Consider the following 15,026-nt stretch of genomic DNA (forward strand, 5'->3'; position numbering starts at 1 on the left):
ACTAGGACTCCGTAAATTAGGACAAAACTAGGCCAACGTGGGCAATTCAGCCATAGGAGGTAATCTTTTTGAACCAAAAGTAGGGTTTGCTTCTCTCTCCTGACTTTTTATTCTTTATTTTGTGCTTTCTGATTTCTTTAAATATGAGACCTTATGGCAACCCATAAAACTCATCAAGATTCAACTTCCCTCACCATCCCACAAGCAGTGGAGAGTCAACCTGCTCATCTTCCTGAACAGTTCTCACTTCCCAAGGAGGTCATGGTACCCTGTTGCTACGCAGCAAGAAAACTGGTGTTTCTCATAGTCCCTTCAAACTGGCTCCAATACTTCGCTCAGCCTTACTCACCATAGGACTCCAGAGCCTGACCATTCTTCCCATAGCAAGATGCAGATTCCTCTTAATTAGAGAATAAAATGTCTGAAAAACTCCAATAACATCAATATTACTTGGAACAACCATTTTAAAACACTCATGTACAGAGCAAAAGCTGGGTCAGTATAGAACAAGATAACTTCATGATAACTAACAGGATGCTACAAGTGTTTGTTAAATTCTAGTCTTCTACCACTTCAAAAGAAGAAGAAGGTTTTCAGTCTAAACCCTAGTGAGGGTTCGGTTGGGTTTTTTGTTTGTTTGGGGTAGGATTTTTTTCATTGTTTTGTTTTGGTTTTTAAGTTAAAAAGAAAAATGGAGAGAATGGACCTCTTCTTTCCTTCTCATTGGGACAGAAAGATTAAAAGTCTACGTTTACTCCTCAGAGTAAACACAGGTATGACACCTCTACAAGAAAGCCCCCTCTCCAAATTTCATCATGCCTTGCCACATTCAAGTGACAAGAATTGGTCCTAAAAGAGGAAATGAGAAGCACATTCTAGGCAGATTTAAGCTGAAATCAAAATAAACCTGCATTTCAGACTTGACGATTTCACATTTCATGCAACACTGCCTGATGAGCAGAGCAAAAACTCAGAAATAACATTTCTCCCTTCCAAGCAGTCTCAGTGGGACACCTTTCTGTGTTTTTATAGATGTGTTATCTGCATTCTCCACGCATTTTGCTCTGGAGCTAAAAAGATGCTTCAACAAAACTTGATGGACAAGACTGCTCAAGAAGTGATACAAACACTGTAGAAAATTCAGACAGTACAAAACCAGAAACAGTTAGGAAAAAGCATGCCTGCTTTCACATAATATGCTGTGTCTCTCACATACGTTTTCCTTCTCGTAATCCTTAGGAATACACTGGAAAAGAAGACATCCTTCTTCACAAAGCAGTCTCTCAACAAGAAAGCAGATCACATTTTAGCTCCACAAAGCAATGAACAGAGGAAGACATGAATATGGTACTAAAATCATCAAACCCACACATGTAACTAAAAACATCCTTTAAAATACAAAATTTGTGAAACACTGAGGATGAATTTAGCTATGTAGAGCATTTTTCACATTTAGGTTTCACTTCTTGCATTTAAAAATGAAAAACCAAAAGTTACTGCAGACGATTATCCTCATGACATTATAGTGAGTTAATGTCTAATAAAATATGCAGTCTTTTCTACAAAGTATTTGTTCATTTATGACTTCCCTCCCTTTTTAAATAATAAAAACACAATTCTGGAAAAAAAAATATCACATGCACTTGAAATAGAATGAAAAAAAAATAATCAGTCCTTCTGAATAAGATGATTCTGCCTTTCTCCTCTATGGCTTTCCTCTTCTGAAAAGATAACAACTATTTTCATAACCATTTCACAGGCCAAACTCTTCACTGAAGTTGTACTGCACTAGAAGAAGCTCCATCTACTACTCCCTAGTGTAAGCCAATCATCTGCTAACCACCCACCAATAAAGGCAGTGACTCTGATTACTGCCAGTCTTGTGACCAACTGCACCATCCATGTCTGAGTGGATGTGTACAGTGGTGTGTCAGGCTTTTAATAAGAAGTAAGTTTGGTGGGATTCCTGGTGAACCACTGCAGATCTAGCCATGCAGAAAAACCACACTCAAAAGCACAGAATTGCTTTCTAACAATACAAGCTAATAAGAGCACTTTAATTAAATAAATTAATGAATGAAGAAGCAAACCAGCTTCCAGTGTGTCATCTTCAATTCCTTTTACATTGGATTTAGTCTACAAAATTAATTTGAAGTGAAAATGCACCTGGATCACTTCTGTCTTTTTCCAGATCTCTCTGTAATGATACCTGAGCTCAGAATGATGCTCATTTTTAGAATTTCACCTTCTCTTCATTTACAAAATTAACAACCATTTTTCTCCCTCTCAAAACATTGATCCAATTGGTGACAGTTAACTGTATAACCAACATTAAAAAAAAAATAAAAAGCCACATTACTGTATTTTTAGTTATGCTATGGGGTTTTATTAAATAAGAGCAAAATATTTGCCTTTTTCTGTTCATAGCTCCTTGAAAACTGATGCTTTACTAGAAGATATGGGGGGCTGCTGGAGGTCCAGCAGTAGGCTGGCACAGCCCTAGTGCTGTCTTACGTTATTGAGTACAACTGACATTGCCTTCAGGAGGCAGTGCCAAAGCAACTTTGTAAGTGAAATGATTTTCATCCTAAAGGAAGAACAGAAAGGATAACCTCAAGCAATTACGTTGAATATTAATAATGTGTTTGAGAATGGTGCTTTTGTTTTTAAATATATTCACCCACAAACATCCCTCTCCTGAGAAAACAAGAAGGGAGTGTCCTCAACTTCCAAAGGAGTAAGTGGGAACTGGGCATACTTCATGGCAATTATTACAAAGAACTTAAAATCCTGCAATCCTGTAAGGTTTAACTTAACTATGTCTACAAAATTTCAGAAAACTAAAAGTTTTCAGGTTGTACTCATACGACTTTTTAAATTTTTTATTTTTTTATTTTTAAAAGATGCTAAGTACTAGAAAGAGTTTATCAATAATCCTAAATCAGACATAGACAGGGAGGCCTATCAGGCTGAGTATATCCTTACCTCTCCGCTGTATAAAACCATGCAACTCCATCATTCAGAATGATGAAAACACAAATCTGTAGGGAAAGACTCTGCTCAAATCTCTTTTAATCAGTAACAAAATTCTCACCAGTACTCATGGATTTCAAGTGGCAGTGGACACAAAAGCTAACGTGAGTGAGCTCCTTTCATCATTTAACATGAAAATAGGAAACTCAACACACTCACTCTGGTATTACACAGTAGCATGATGGGGGCTCTAAGCCCCAAAAGGCATAAATTTGGCTGTTTCTTATTCTCCGATTCTTATCCTGTGGTAACTAAACATTATTTTGTACTTCAGTGGCTCAACACACTGAAAGTAGGAATATTATTAATCACGAAAGTAGGCTAAAAATCACTTATAGCCTATAATAAGAATCAGTGAGAATTTTACAGAAAGATGCTGTATTTGAGCATCTTGGATACCAAACATGAAGTGCTGTGAACCATGAAAAAAAGAAACAATGGGAAGGGGTGTCAAAACTTTATTCAGATGAAGCTCTCAATGTATTTAAATGAGAGTGTTTAAGCTCAATTTAGCAGTCTGTGCATTTTACAGCACAGATCACACTTCACTTGCTAATGCTGTTGGGAGGATTAATTTCTGTTTATTATGGAGACACTCCATTTAGGCAGCTTAAATGTTAGCACATACCCACAGTTCATTCCAGGAGAGACTGCAGATCATGCAGCAGCTCTAATATATATATATCCATGTAAGCACTGGAACAGCACAAGACAACACTGTCCAGTTTGTGGAGCTACAGGAACATTGGAAAAAAATATCAGACAAAAAAAGAATGAGAACTGGAAACAGCATCTACACAGCATGTAACATTAAGTGATGCAGAGATGGAACATCTTGGAAAAAGCTGGCACAGCAAATATCTCTCCAAAATTCTACTGAGACCAATTTCATTGCACCAAGCTTAGACCTAGCAGGGACAAAATTCCAGCAGTCAGACCTTTCCACCAGTTTCTGCTATACATGCTTTTGACAGGTTGAGCTGACTTTCCTTTCTCCGTGAGTAATTAGGTTCAGAGAAGCAGTGCAATTTTGAAACAAAACCTATCAGTCCCACTTAATTTAGTGCACATGAACTAGATTCCTTAAGAAGGCAACTAACCCCCATGTATCACTAAAGCTACCCTCTAGCTGCACTTTAGTTCCTAGCGTGGACGCATAAAGACTGTCCTTTGGACAGCTCCAAACAATACATACAGTAGGAACGTTTGGATCTCAGGATGTGATTAAATGTAACACAATGGAAAATCCCAACTTAAATATGCTGCTGATGGTCCAACCATTTTGTCCTATTCCTGAGCCACATTATTTGCTAATGCACACACTGCCCACAGGCCCTTCCACACCAGGCTAAAGCTCTTTCCAGCTCTGTCCTATGAACTATCCTGGACAGCACAAAAAAGCACACAAAAGAGTTTCTTCAGAGGATTTCCTTTTACAAGAATTCTTCATAAGCAGAAACTCTCATTTCTTCAGAATTGATACCATTTTAGTTCTACAAAATCAAAGACACACAAAACAACTTTTCACAACTGTTAAGAATCTACTTTTCAGAAAACCTGCACAAACATCGGACAATAAGCCTGTCAGGTCATATGAAGCACACAGTATTGCAAACTTTCCAGTATGTGAGCCAGCCACCAGCAGAGGCACACACTCTGTATGCACATATATTCTAGCAGGTCACTGTAGAAACAGATCTACATTGATTAGAATCATATTTTTACATAGCTCACTGCACTAAGTAAAACAATGACATTTCAAGTAATTCTCAGAGGTCTTACCTCAACTTTATTTTCAGACTAATTATGCAGTGTGCCAGAACATGAATCAGAAAAGGAAATACGAAGTGGCAAAACATCAAGAAACACACAGAAATGTTACAATATTACAACTACAGAAATATTTCTGACTTACCTATGTGATAAAGTCCTATCCAGTCTGTCGGGTCTACTTCTTCCTTAATATCCCAGAAAATGATGAGGTTCTGAGATTGCCCCAAGGTGTATTCGTACATACTGGCTGTCAAGCTAGACCTGCTATCCGAGGTCACTAAGTCTGTGTCACTGTTGGCACGCTGCAAGTTCATGTTCTCAGCCATGGGGCCCTGAGATGCCAAACTCTGCAGGTTCTCTGGGCTCAGAGTATACCGTAGCTGTGGGTTGCGGCGGCGCACAAAAAGCAGATGTTCTCGGGCTGAACTGGCCATCTCTTCTCTACTTCTGTCAGTTTACGTGAAAAAGTTGTTGTTCAGAGATCTATAGTAAAGAAGAAAAATAAGGAAGTGTTAAAAGTTACTCAGTCAAATATTAAATGGAGATGTGCTAGTGCATAAACGTTCCTAAAGTGGACTGAGTATAATCTTTTACTTCATTACTCTATCACTTCAGTTAGCCACACACCATGAAGTAACATTTATAAGCTAAAAAGCAACAGAAAGGAAAACATCCAAGAAGATCTATCAAGCAAGAAGAGCCACAGTAATAACACTAATTTAAGTCTCATAGTAGCTTGAAGACTGAAGAGACAATGAACTCAGCATCCCCCAAAGATATCACAGCAGTATATAATGTACTTTCACCTAGATCTGTTAGTTTCCAACAAAACGCTCTATGCACTGTATGTTTAGAATCAGTGAAGTGTTGATACTAACAAGGCTGGACATATTTCAGTAGAAATATGGTATCACTGCTATAAAATCATTTTGTAAGGATTTTATTTTTTAAGATATAAAACATAGCACCTGAAATCCTCTATACCATACAAAACCACATGAGACCACTGACTGGGGTACTTTACGGATATATATTCAGCTTCTCTACGCCATCAGATTTTGTTTTCTTTTCCATATATCATAAAACAAAGGCCTCACAAATTCAACAGCTCTAGCCCTGCAGACCAGTAGGTGGTCTTCACCAAATGGCCATGACAATAACATCACACCATACCTTCAGAAGCAGAACTCGCATCTCTTTATCCATAGCTAAAACTATTGCCATTTGAAAATAAGCCCTCACCTTACTCACAACGTGAGATAAATCATCAGAAATTAAATACAAGAACAGTGAAACATTAAAAGAGGAGCGGCTCCTAGGAGCACAGAATGGTGAGAGAAAACCTCTTGCAACAGAAGGAGCATGAAAATTTCCTTATCTAAGCTACGTGACTTTGACCAAAACAGTTTGCCTTTTTCAAAAGCTACAGTTTATATCAACTGTTTCTTTATTTTACAGAGGAAATAAAATGGTCCTCATCAAGCAAAACCATTTGTCTTCACGAGAAAATGAATCTCCTGGTAATGTGATTTTCAGTCAAAACTGTGAAAATGATATTCTGTACTTTATTTCCCTGGAATAGGAAACCTGTATTTTCTCCAAATCCAAATCAAACCAAAGCAGTCCTCCTGTCCAGCAACAACTTCAGAGTTCACCAGGAAGAAATTCTGTCCTGAGCTCTTTACACTCTTCACACAATTTGAAAGTAGTATTTCAATGTTTCTGGCTAGATCCCAACTTAAGCACTGACAACATCAATTATTCCATTATCATACCTTCTCTGAAGGATACCTACTACAGGAAAGATTTCCTTATTTTTATACATACTAATAACCACATATAAGAAAAATGTGTGTATTAAAAAAAGCAAAGAGATACCTGTGCATTATTATTGGGCTTTCTCCTTGGTCTCATAGCCTTCAGCTATCATATGCAGATCTATCTGTCCTCTTAAAATAACTCCAGCACTGTCAGACAGTGCTGAGTGTCACCTGCTATTATGTTCCTTGTTTCAAGCAAGGAAGCCTATAATGTAGAATTAGGTAGAGCCCATGAGAAGAGAGTGGATTGGTTGGCCACTTCCATAGTATTATAATTGTAATTAGATCTACAGAACACTACCACCATCAATCAAATATCTGACAACTGGTTTATTAAACAGAAACCTCTGCCTCTAGAGGTCAAAAACCATTTAATTATTGAGAAGAAAAAACAAGTAGAGCACTTGGAGATCCCAACAACCGTGGATCAGAAATCATGGGATTTTAACAAGAAAAAGAAAAGGGGGTTTGCAATTTTCCTATTTTAAGGACTTTCTTTTCCTATTCATTCCTCTTTCTCCACAGGATGAACCTTCAAAACATGCCTCTTTCCATGACTTCTATTACTCATCTTTAGTTTTCTTTTTAATAACAGTATATGCATTCTCCCAGTGCATCACAAATTCTTCCGCCATTTTTCAGCTTTTAAAATGGGACGTGTTTTGAGGTATTAAAAACTAACAAAGGGGAAAAATACAAGTTCAACTCATCCAGCTGTATGCAACTCATCCAGCTGTATGCAACTCATCACACACTGTACATGGTTCAGAATCAAATATTGCCAAAAAAGAAAGAAAAATTCAGTTCAGTAATTCTACGTATGCAGAAGTGACATGGAGATTACCATATTTACCTCACAAAGTACATGACACAGTCTTTCCTGACATGAGCAATGTTTTGGCTGCATACACAAAACATGTTATTTTTGGTGCTGGACGTCAGTGGGGTTCACTATCTCCTTTCTCTGTCATGTTCCCGTGCACTCTGACTCCACCAGTGCTGGTAACTAAAGCAAAACTTTGGTATAACGCGCCTTAAACGAGAGTCAGAGAATTTACTACCTTGTTTCTCTATGCAGTGTATTATTTACTAGATCTGAAAATCCTGGATGACTTTGAGACCAGAAGTCTCAAAGGGCGGTGGACTGGGTACCACCACCCTCTGCACAAGTGAGATTAATTCACAGACTGACATCTTGCCGTTAAGTTGATTTTCTTCTATCGCATAACTAGAGGTTTATGTCACCTGGAACTACTATACCCAGTGGTTTTATGGCAGCAAAATCACTGCAAAATAAGTATCATGCAGCAGGATTACAAGTTAAAGGCAAAGTTTTAATAGGGGGGATAAAAAGCTTCCTTCAGCTGCAGAGCAGTACGCTGTACCCAGGGCAGAACTGACATTTGTTGGAACATATTGAAAGTATATATGTGGCAGATGGACAAACTTATCCATGTTTAAGGACACATGAGAACTAACTTGTACTAGCTCAGACCACCTGACAGTTTGAGAAATGAGAACATACTGAGAAAAAAGTTAAAAATCGTAAATCCAAGCGTTTTAAAGTCATTATTTAAACAATGATCCCAATAAATCACATAACTTAAAGAAATTTTAACTATTTGCAATGAACAAGCCAAACTAGCATGTAAATGAGCTCCTCTCATGGAAAAAAATGCCTCCAAAAATCCAGGACTTGTAAGCTTTTAGAATGTTTTCTAAATTCAGTGTAAAAGGTTATAAAGGGGCCCCAGTGTCAGACAGTACTCTGCTACATAGCATCCCACAGTAAGCTGGGATGTTAATTACGAAGATTTGTAAAGAGAGAAATACAAGATTCAAATTGTAAAAGGGGAAAACACGATTACGATAAACCCCAAACCGTAAGGACTGATGGAAGGGAAAAAAGAGCCCTGCCTTCATTATAGGCAAGGGATGAAAACTTTGCACAGTGCCTTCTTGCCAACAAAAGGAACTGTTTTATCTGGCATTTGTTTAACAATTCCTCATGTCCAGCATTAATCACATAACTAACAATACACTAATGCATACATCCTACCAGACCTGAAAATCAAAATTATCCTCCCACCTTCAATTCCTGCTAAGCACCACTGAGGCAGCATTTGGATCCAGACTATACTGTAAAGACAATACCCATGATTAGCTGTGTGCACCTGCCCTGCCATGAAGGTTTGGCTAATCAGGCTGAATGTGATGACAGCTGCGACTTCACCGAGTATCAGACCAAGCTGGCAAGGCATATTATTTTGTGAAGGCAAGCTGAAACAGGGAAACTGAATCAATAGCATAGGGAAAATACAGGCATTTGAGAAACCAGCAGATACTAACTTTAGCAAAGCATTTAGCTGAAAAGTGAAACCTGTACAAAAGCTGCTTATCTGTATCACAGTTTCCTTCAATACCTGACAAGAAGCTTAGAGAGAAATAGGACTGATTTCCTCTTAATCCCTAAATGGCCCAGGTTCAGGATTATTTCTAACTATACTCCTCAATCACTAATCATAGAGTGACCACAACTCAGAAAAAAGTTCCATTTAATATACAAAACACAGATAAGAAAAGTCTCCTTGCCCACTCTTCTTCACTGAATGAGACTGAAAAGGAACCTTAAACTATTTATGATGTGCAGTCAAACATTCGGTAGTTTAAAAAAGAATACATGAATGAAAGTCCAGCAGTTCCAACACAGGAATAACCGAAAAAATCCCACCCCACCATGGCAAAACAAACCAGAGTTCACACACTGCCATGTTTATCTTGCTCATAACAGTGATTCATTTCTTGTTTATGTTAGTGATCTTTTATGTGGCTTACAGGTCATGCTGACAACCTCTTCCCACAGGACTTACTGTAACCCGACACTACAGGTCTGGCCCCAAGAGCATGAGTGGTTACCCGCTGGACCAGACCTGCACCCTGAGAGGTGCAGGGCAGCAACAATTCACACATATCACGGGGTGGCTGGATTCATGTCACTGCACTGCAACATCAGGTCACCACACGAGGAGCAAGGTGAGGTGGGCAGTGCAGCAGCCACCAGCCACAGCTCGGCAGGGAGAGTGCTCTGCACCGCAGCATCCCTGTCGCTGTACATCAGATGGGCAGATGGTCCAGACTAACTGGCCCCCATGTTTTCTCCCCACTCGCAGAACCAATTTAAGTTGGGAAAGACCTTTAAGATCCAGTCCAACCCTAACACTGCCCAGTCTACCACTAAACCATGTCTCTAAGCACTACATGCCTTTTAAATACCTCCAGGAGCGGTGAGTCCACCACTCCCCTAGTGAGCCTGTTGATGTGCTTGACAACCCTTCTACTGAAGAAATTGTTCCTATTAAGCAACCTGAACCCTGGGGTAACTTGAGGCCATCTTCTCTTGTTCCACTGCTTCTTGTTTGGGAGAATAGAACATCCCCCACCTCGACCCATCCTCCCTTCAGGTAGTTGCTTGGAGCGATAAGGTCTCCCCTGAGCCTTCTTTTCTTCAAGCTAAGCAGCCCCAGTTCCTCAGCCACTCCTCATAGGATCTGTTCTCCAGACCATTCACAACCTTTGCTGCTCTTCTTTAGACACATTCAGATGATGCTTGGTATCTCCCTCAAATGATATTCCTATGCAGATATAAGCAATCCATATAATTATACAGGCAGAATTAAGAATAAGAAGAACAGAAAACATTCTGCATTCCCAACTATACAAATTGCTTTGTTCAGTACAAAGATCTCTAAATGCTACAATAAAGGGCTCAAACTGATCAGCTCTGAGCTGGAATTGGCTGAGAAAACAAAATGCTTCTTTAATAAATTTGGAATTTGAGTATTTTTCTCCCCAAAGAACCCAAACTTGGCCTATTTTCTGGGATAAGGTATGACTACAATCCAGTTGCAGCTATCTATCTGCTGTCTTCAAACCTGTAAGAAACTCTGACAAAAGCAGAACAATCAGAATTCACTGTCAGCTGCAACACCTGGCTAAGAAGCTGGGTGATGGTTAACCATATGGTGAACTCATAAGCTTAACCAGCCTGTATTTATCCTCCTTTCAGCACTAAAGAGCTGCCAAGCTCTCCCAGCAGGACAGAGGGGCACCTCAACTGCTACTTACTCAGCAAGTTCATCAGTAACTGATTTTGCCCAAGACAAAGAGATGAACTCCATAGCTCTTTAAATTTCCTTCCAGGCCTATATTCTAACAATTCTATGACTATTTGGATACACAGATTTGGTCTGTTTAAAAACAAAACAAATAAAGCTGACATGAAGCACCCTTTTCTATACAGACAGAAATAAGAGAAAAGCTCCTCCTTTCTGCCCAGACGCCCTTTTCTTGCTATGTCTCCTGGGAAATTTCCAAGAATTTCTACTCATCAGGTTTTCTGTGACATGCAAAACGGAATTTCTCTCAAAAAGTACTTTAATGTATGATTATTAGGATTCTTCTCCGTTAACTAACATTTTATCAGATTCCAGTTAAGCTAGAATGTTAGGAGGCTTCCTATTCAGCCATCCAGGTAAAGACGAATGTAAAAGCTGACACAGTATTCAAGAGCCAAGAAAAATCACCTATTTGGATTCTCTGTTTTCTCCACTGTTTACCAAGTAGAGGGTGGTAAGGCCTCTCTAATTACATGACCACTGCTATATCATATGTCTTTAGGATGATTCAATATCATCACCTTGTATCATGTAGTGGAAATTAAGTATTTTTCCACTAGACCATAAAGTTCAGTACTTCAAAATTATAACCACCATTATACTACATAGCCGCACAGTTCAGAGCATCAACATCAGGCAAGAACTGATGAGATCCTTCAGCCAAAATATAGTCGTAACTGTTCAATATTGCTACATAAACTGCCTGAGTGCTCACTAGGTCTGCACGTTTTAAGTAACAGATTCTGCAAGTATATCATACAAACAAGCCCAGTGATGGATATGGAGGAAAAAAAAGTGATCATTCTAAACCTAGAGAATTTGTGATTGAATTAAAAGCAGAAGAGAAATGTCATAAAATTGAAAAATTACATCATTACACCTCTGATACCATTTTCTTTTTAGTTACAAGGATACTAAAGATAGATTAAAAGGGAAACATGTCTCTCTTTTATGCCCAGTTCATCCAACTTGCACATTTGACAGTAAATTTGTATTCACTGCTTTTCCTTGAATAAACAGTTTTGGGTATTTCCTTCACTTGGGATGCTCTTGAAAAGATACTAAAAATGATAGGAAACTACTATCATAACGGACACAGGACTTAGATACAGTTTAAGTACTTAAATGTTCTTTCATTTATTTTTTCCAAAATGAAGTAAAATTCAACTTTACTTTAATTCAGCTTTAAGCTATTTGGATGTATCTGTCCTGAAATATAAGTTGTTCTACCCAGAAGTGCCAAGAGACAAGCTAAATTCAGGAACACTTCATTTTTCTGCTGATTTGCTTACTTTCTCCTCAAAGCCCCCTAGACTTTCATCATAGGACAATTTCTGGACACTCTTAAAAGCAGTTTAGCCCAAAGCAATGATGATGAAAGAATTTAATAAACTTGCTAGTTTTCAAAAAGTAATCTATATGTGCAGGACAGTTTAATCAGGTTTCCTTTATAATCAAGGAAATTGCTACAGACGTCGAAAACATCTTGAAAAATGCAGCATTTTGTAAATCTTCTAAGAGAAGTGTTTTGACTTCTCCATACAATCTATCTCCATGTGAATGCCAGATTACATTACATGCCCTACGCCAGGCAGGCACTGTGCTAGGCAGTTGGCCTCCCCAGTGAAGAGTCAGAGGCTCCTCCAAAAAGCAATTCAGAGAACCAGAATCACTCCCTGTCTTGACCTGTGGAGGAAGACGAAGAAACCTGAGACTAAGCAAAAGAGGGCAGAATTTTATCTAGATGCCCTTTTCCTTTCCTGCCCTTCTGAGTCATACCCAAACCACTGGCAAAACAACAAAAAAGTAAGCTGTGCTGAGAATACCCTGCCTTTGATCTGCTAACTCATCCTCTGAACTCTCTGCCAGGAAAACACAACTAGCACCAGAATTTACTTCTGGAAACTGTATTCATATGGTTTAAGGTGAAGCTAAAAATCACTGTAGTGGAATTTCACAGGGATGGTGCCATACGGGGGGGGGGGGAGGGGGGAGGAATGAGAGAGAACGTGCACATGCATATTGTAGTCTCCTTTGGATTTAAATCTGGTGACTCAGCTCAGATGTTAAACATCAGCTCAGATTACAAAACCACCATATACCAGCTGAAAATCTTCCCTAAGGGAGAAAGCGTATCATTCAGCATAAATATGTATTTTTAAAAACCAGTCTATGCCACACATTATTTGGCCAGAGAATAGCTCAGTTAATTCAGAATGTTAATATTTTAGACCCTTTCAATGCAGTTTTGTGCAGTTCCGTTGTAAAGCCAGCCCTACACACTTCTGTAGCTCAAACACTCATATTACCTTAGCTGCTTGCGCAAGGCTTACATCCTTCCATCAGGCAAAAGTTACTGCTCAAGCCTGTTAATGAAGACCAGCAGTCTGAAGGGGTCTGTGTATTTTTGACAGGTCTATACACCCTGCCCAGCAGGCACTCTTGTGCTTTAAGTACAATTTACCGTATTAATAATCATACAAAAGCTTCAGCATGGAGCTAGCTGGTACAAAGAACATCTGGCCCCAAGTCAGAATTCATAAATAAGTATCCAGAGGCTAATACACACATATGTATAGGTTGGCATGTCTACAGGTATATCAGTTTTACAGTGTACTTACCAACGTATTGTGTTGACAGTGTAGACAAGTGTCCCATGTCCTTTCAATGCTATCCCCACAGCTAAGATGAAGTAAGTAAGTCCTGAAACATTTCAAGCAAACTCAGCCAGGTGAGCTACAGTGTTCAACACTGAGAGCTTGGATAACCTGTCTGAATGCGCACTGAAGAGATTATGGAGGATTCATATAATCCTTTCTGCCACAGCTGCCAGGCTATGGGATCCAGCTACCCTGCAGATGTACCTTAGTATTGCCCTGCAGATATGCAAGCTGTTCATGGCCTAAAACTCATCCCTGTCTTTCACCAGAAGCAGCAATGTAAGATCTGCACAGAAATTTACAAGTTAAACATACCAGATATCCTTAAACTGTTCACATGAAGAAACAAGCTTGAGTGGAAATTCTAGTGCAATTTCATAGCCAAGCGGCTATTGTATGCTCCATATGTGTTACATGGCCATGGCCTGTGTATGTATTATGCGGCCCCTTACCCTCTTCCTGGGGTGGCTTTAACCAAGATTTCAGTAACCTTACCTGCAGCACCACTCTCAAAGAGTTGAGTTTGCAACTGAGGCACAGACTGAAGGTAGAGACATATAGCCATTAAACCCAGCATATCATGAAACTATGGCCTTGAATAATTCATGATTACCATATTACTATTTATAAACTCTAACATCAGAATCACCACTGCCATAGGACTGATTTTCAGTGTTCATGACACTGATGTATCTGCTGCTAGTTGTTGTCAACTGGTTGATCTGAAGAATTTCCCTCAAAATACTTACGCAGTTGGTCTCAGTTTAGCCTTTTGCTATCAGGTCATATCTGATAGCCTTTTGCTATCAGGTCATCATCTAAGATATAGCCCCCTTCAAATGTCAAAACCAGAAAAACAGAATGTAATATCCATGAGAAACAATTTTGTTACAGGATGGGAAAATGTGTATTGAATTATTGTGTGAATAAGCTGCCATATACGCTCATACTTACATATGTGAAAGCCTGCAAGAACATACTAATGACAAGAATGGGTAGCTCATCTAACTCTCCTTAAAGTCCCTCCTGTCTTTAGGACTTCCAGAGTTCCCCAATTACGTATCTTTTCCAAAGACTGTTTCACAACAAGGGACAATAAAGATCAAAATATAGAACTTCTGCATAAAAGAACAATTTAGCACTTGTCTGTCCAGGAAAGTAAATAAACACATAACCAGAAGAAAGAGTACAATGCCAAAAAGCCTGCCAAACAGAAAAGAAAATATGCATTTCTTTCAAAATAAAAAATTGCCAGGCCAAAGAAGCCATAATTCAAAAAGCCATTTATAAAATTATACACTTGACAGAAAAAGTAATACAGTTATTTACTGCTTACTATCACTTTAGTTCTGCAGTTTCATTCCAAGTCTCTGCAATCCATACCAATGCAGATAGTATTCAATGAGTGTCACATCCAGAAATGACAGCTGTACTTCAGCTATACTCAGCAGAGCCGGATTTAAGTATTTATTTGGCAGTTATTAAAAGCTACTATATATACCACACAATAAGCAACTACATAAATCTATCTTTATTCTATTTTAAACTGGAAATCCATTCTGTAC

The 15,026-nt window shown here is 38.8% G+C and overlaps 1 protein-coding gene across 2 annotated transcripts in view; it reads right to left on the reverse strand.

The window, feature by feature from the left end:
• Nucleotides 1-15,026, reverse strand: part of HECW2 (HECT, C2 and WW domain containing E3 ubiquitin protein ligase 2) — a 183,210-nt gene that overhangs the window by 101,806 nt on the left and 66,378 nt on the right. For both annotated transcript variants that reach the window (XM_061376685.1, XM_061376677.1), the window contains exon 2: nucleotides 4,949-5,289. In XM_061376685.1, the coding sequence (XP_061232669.1) occupies nucleotides 4,949-5,240 (292 nt within the window). In that variant the 5' untranslated portion in view covers nucleotides 5,241-5,289. The remainder of the gene's footprint in view (nucleotides 1-4,948; nucleotides 5,290-15,026) is intronic.

Source organism: Neopsephotus bourkii, unplaced genomic scaffold (genome assembly GCF_033783945.1).
Source record: "Neopsephotus bourkii isolate Nb327-2 ecotype Australia unplaced genomic scaffold, CSIRO-AGI_Nbou_v1 NB_196, whole genome shotgun sequence".
Lineage (NCBI taxonomy): Eukaryota > Metazoa > Chordata > Aves > Psittaciformes > Psittacidae > Neopsephotus > Neopsephotus bourkii.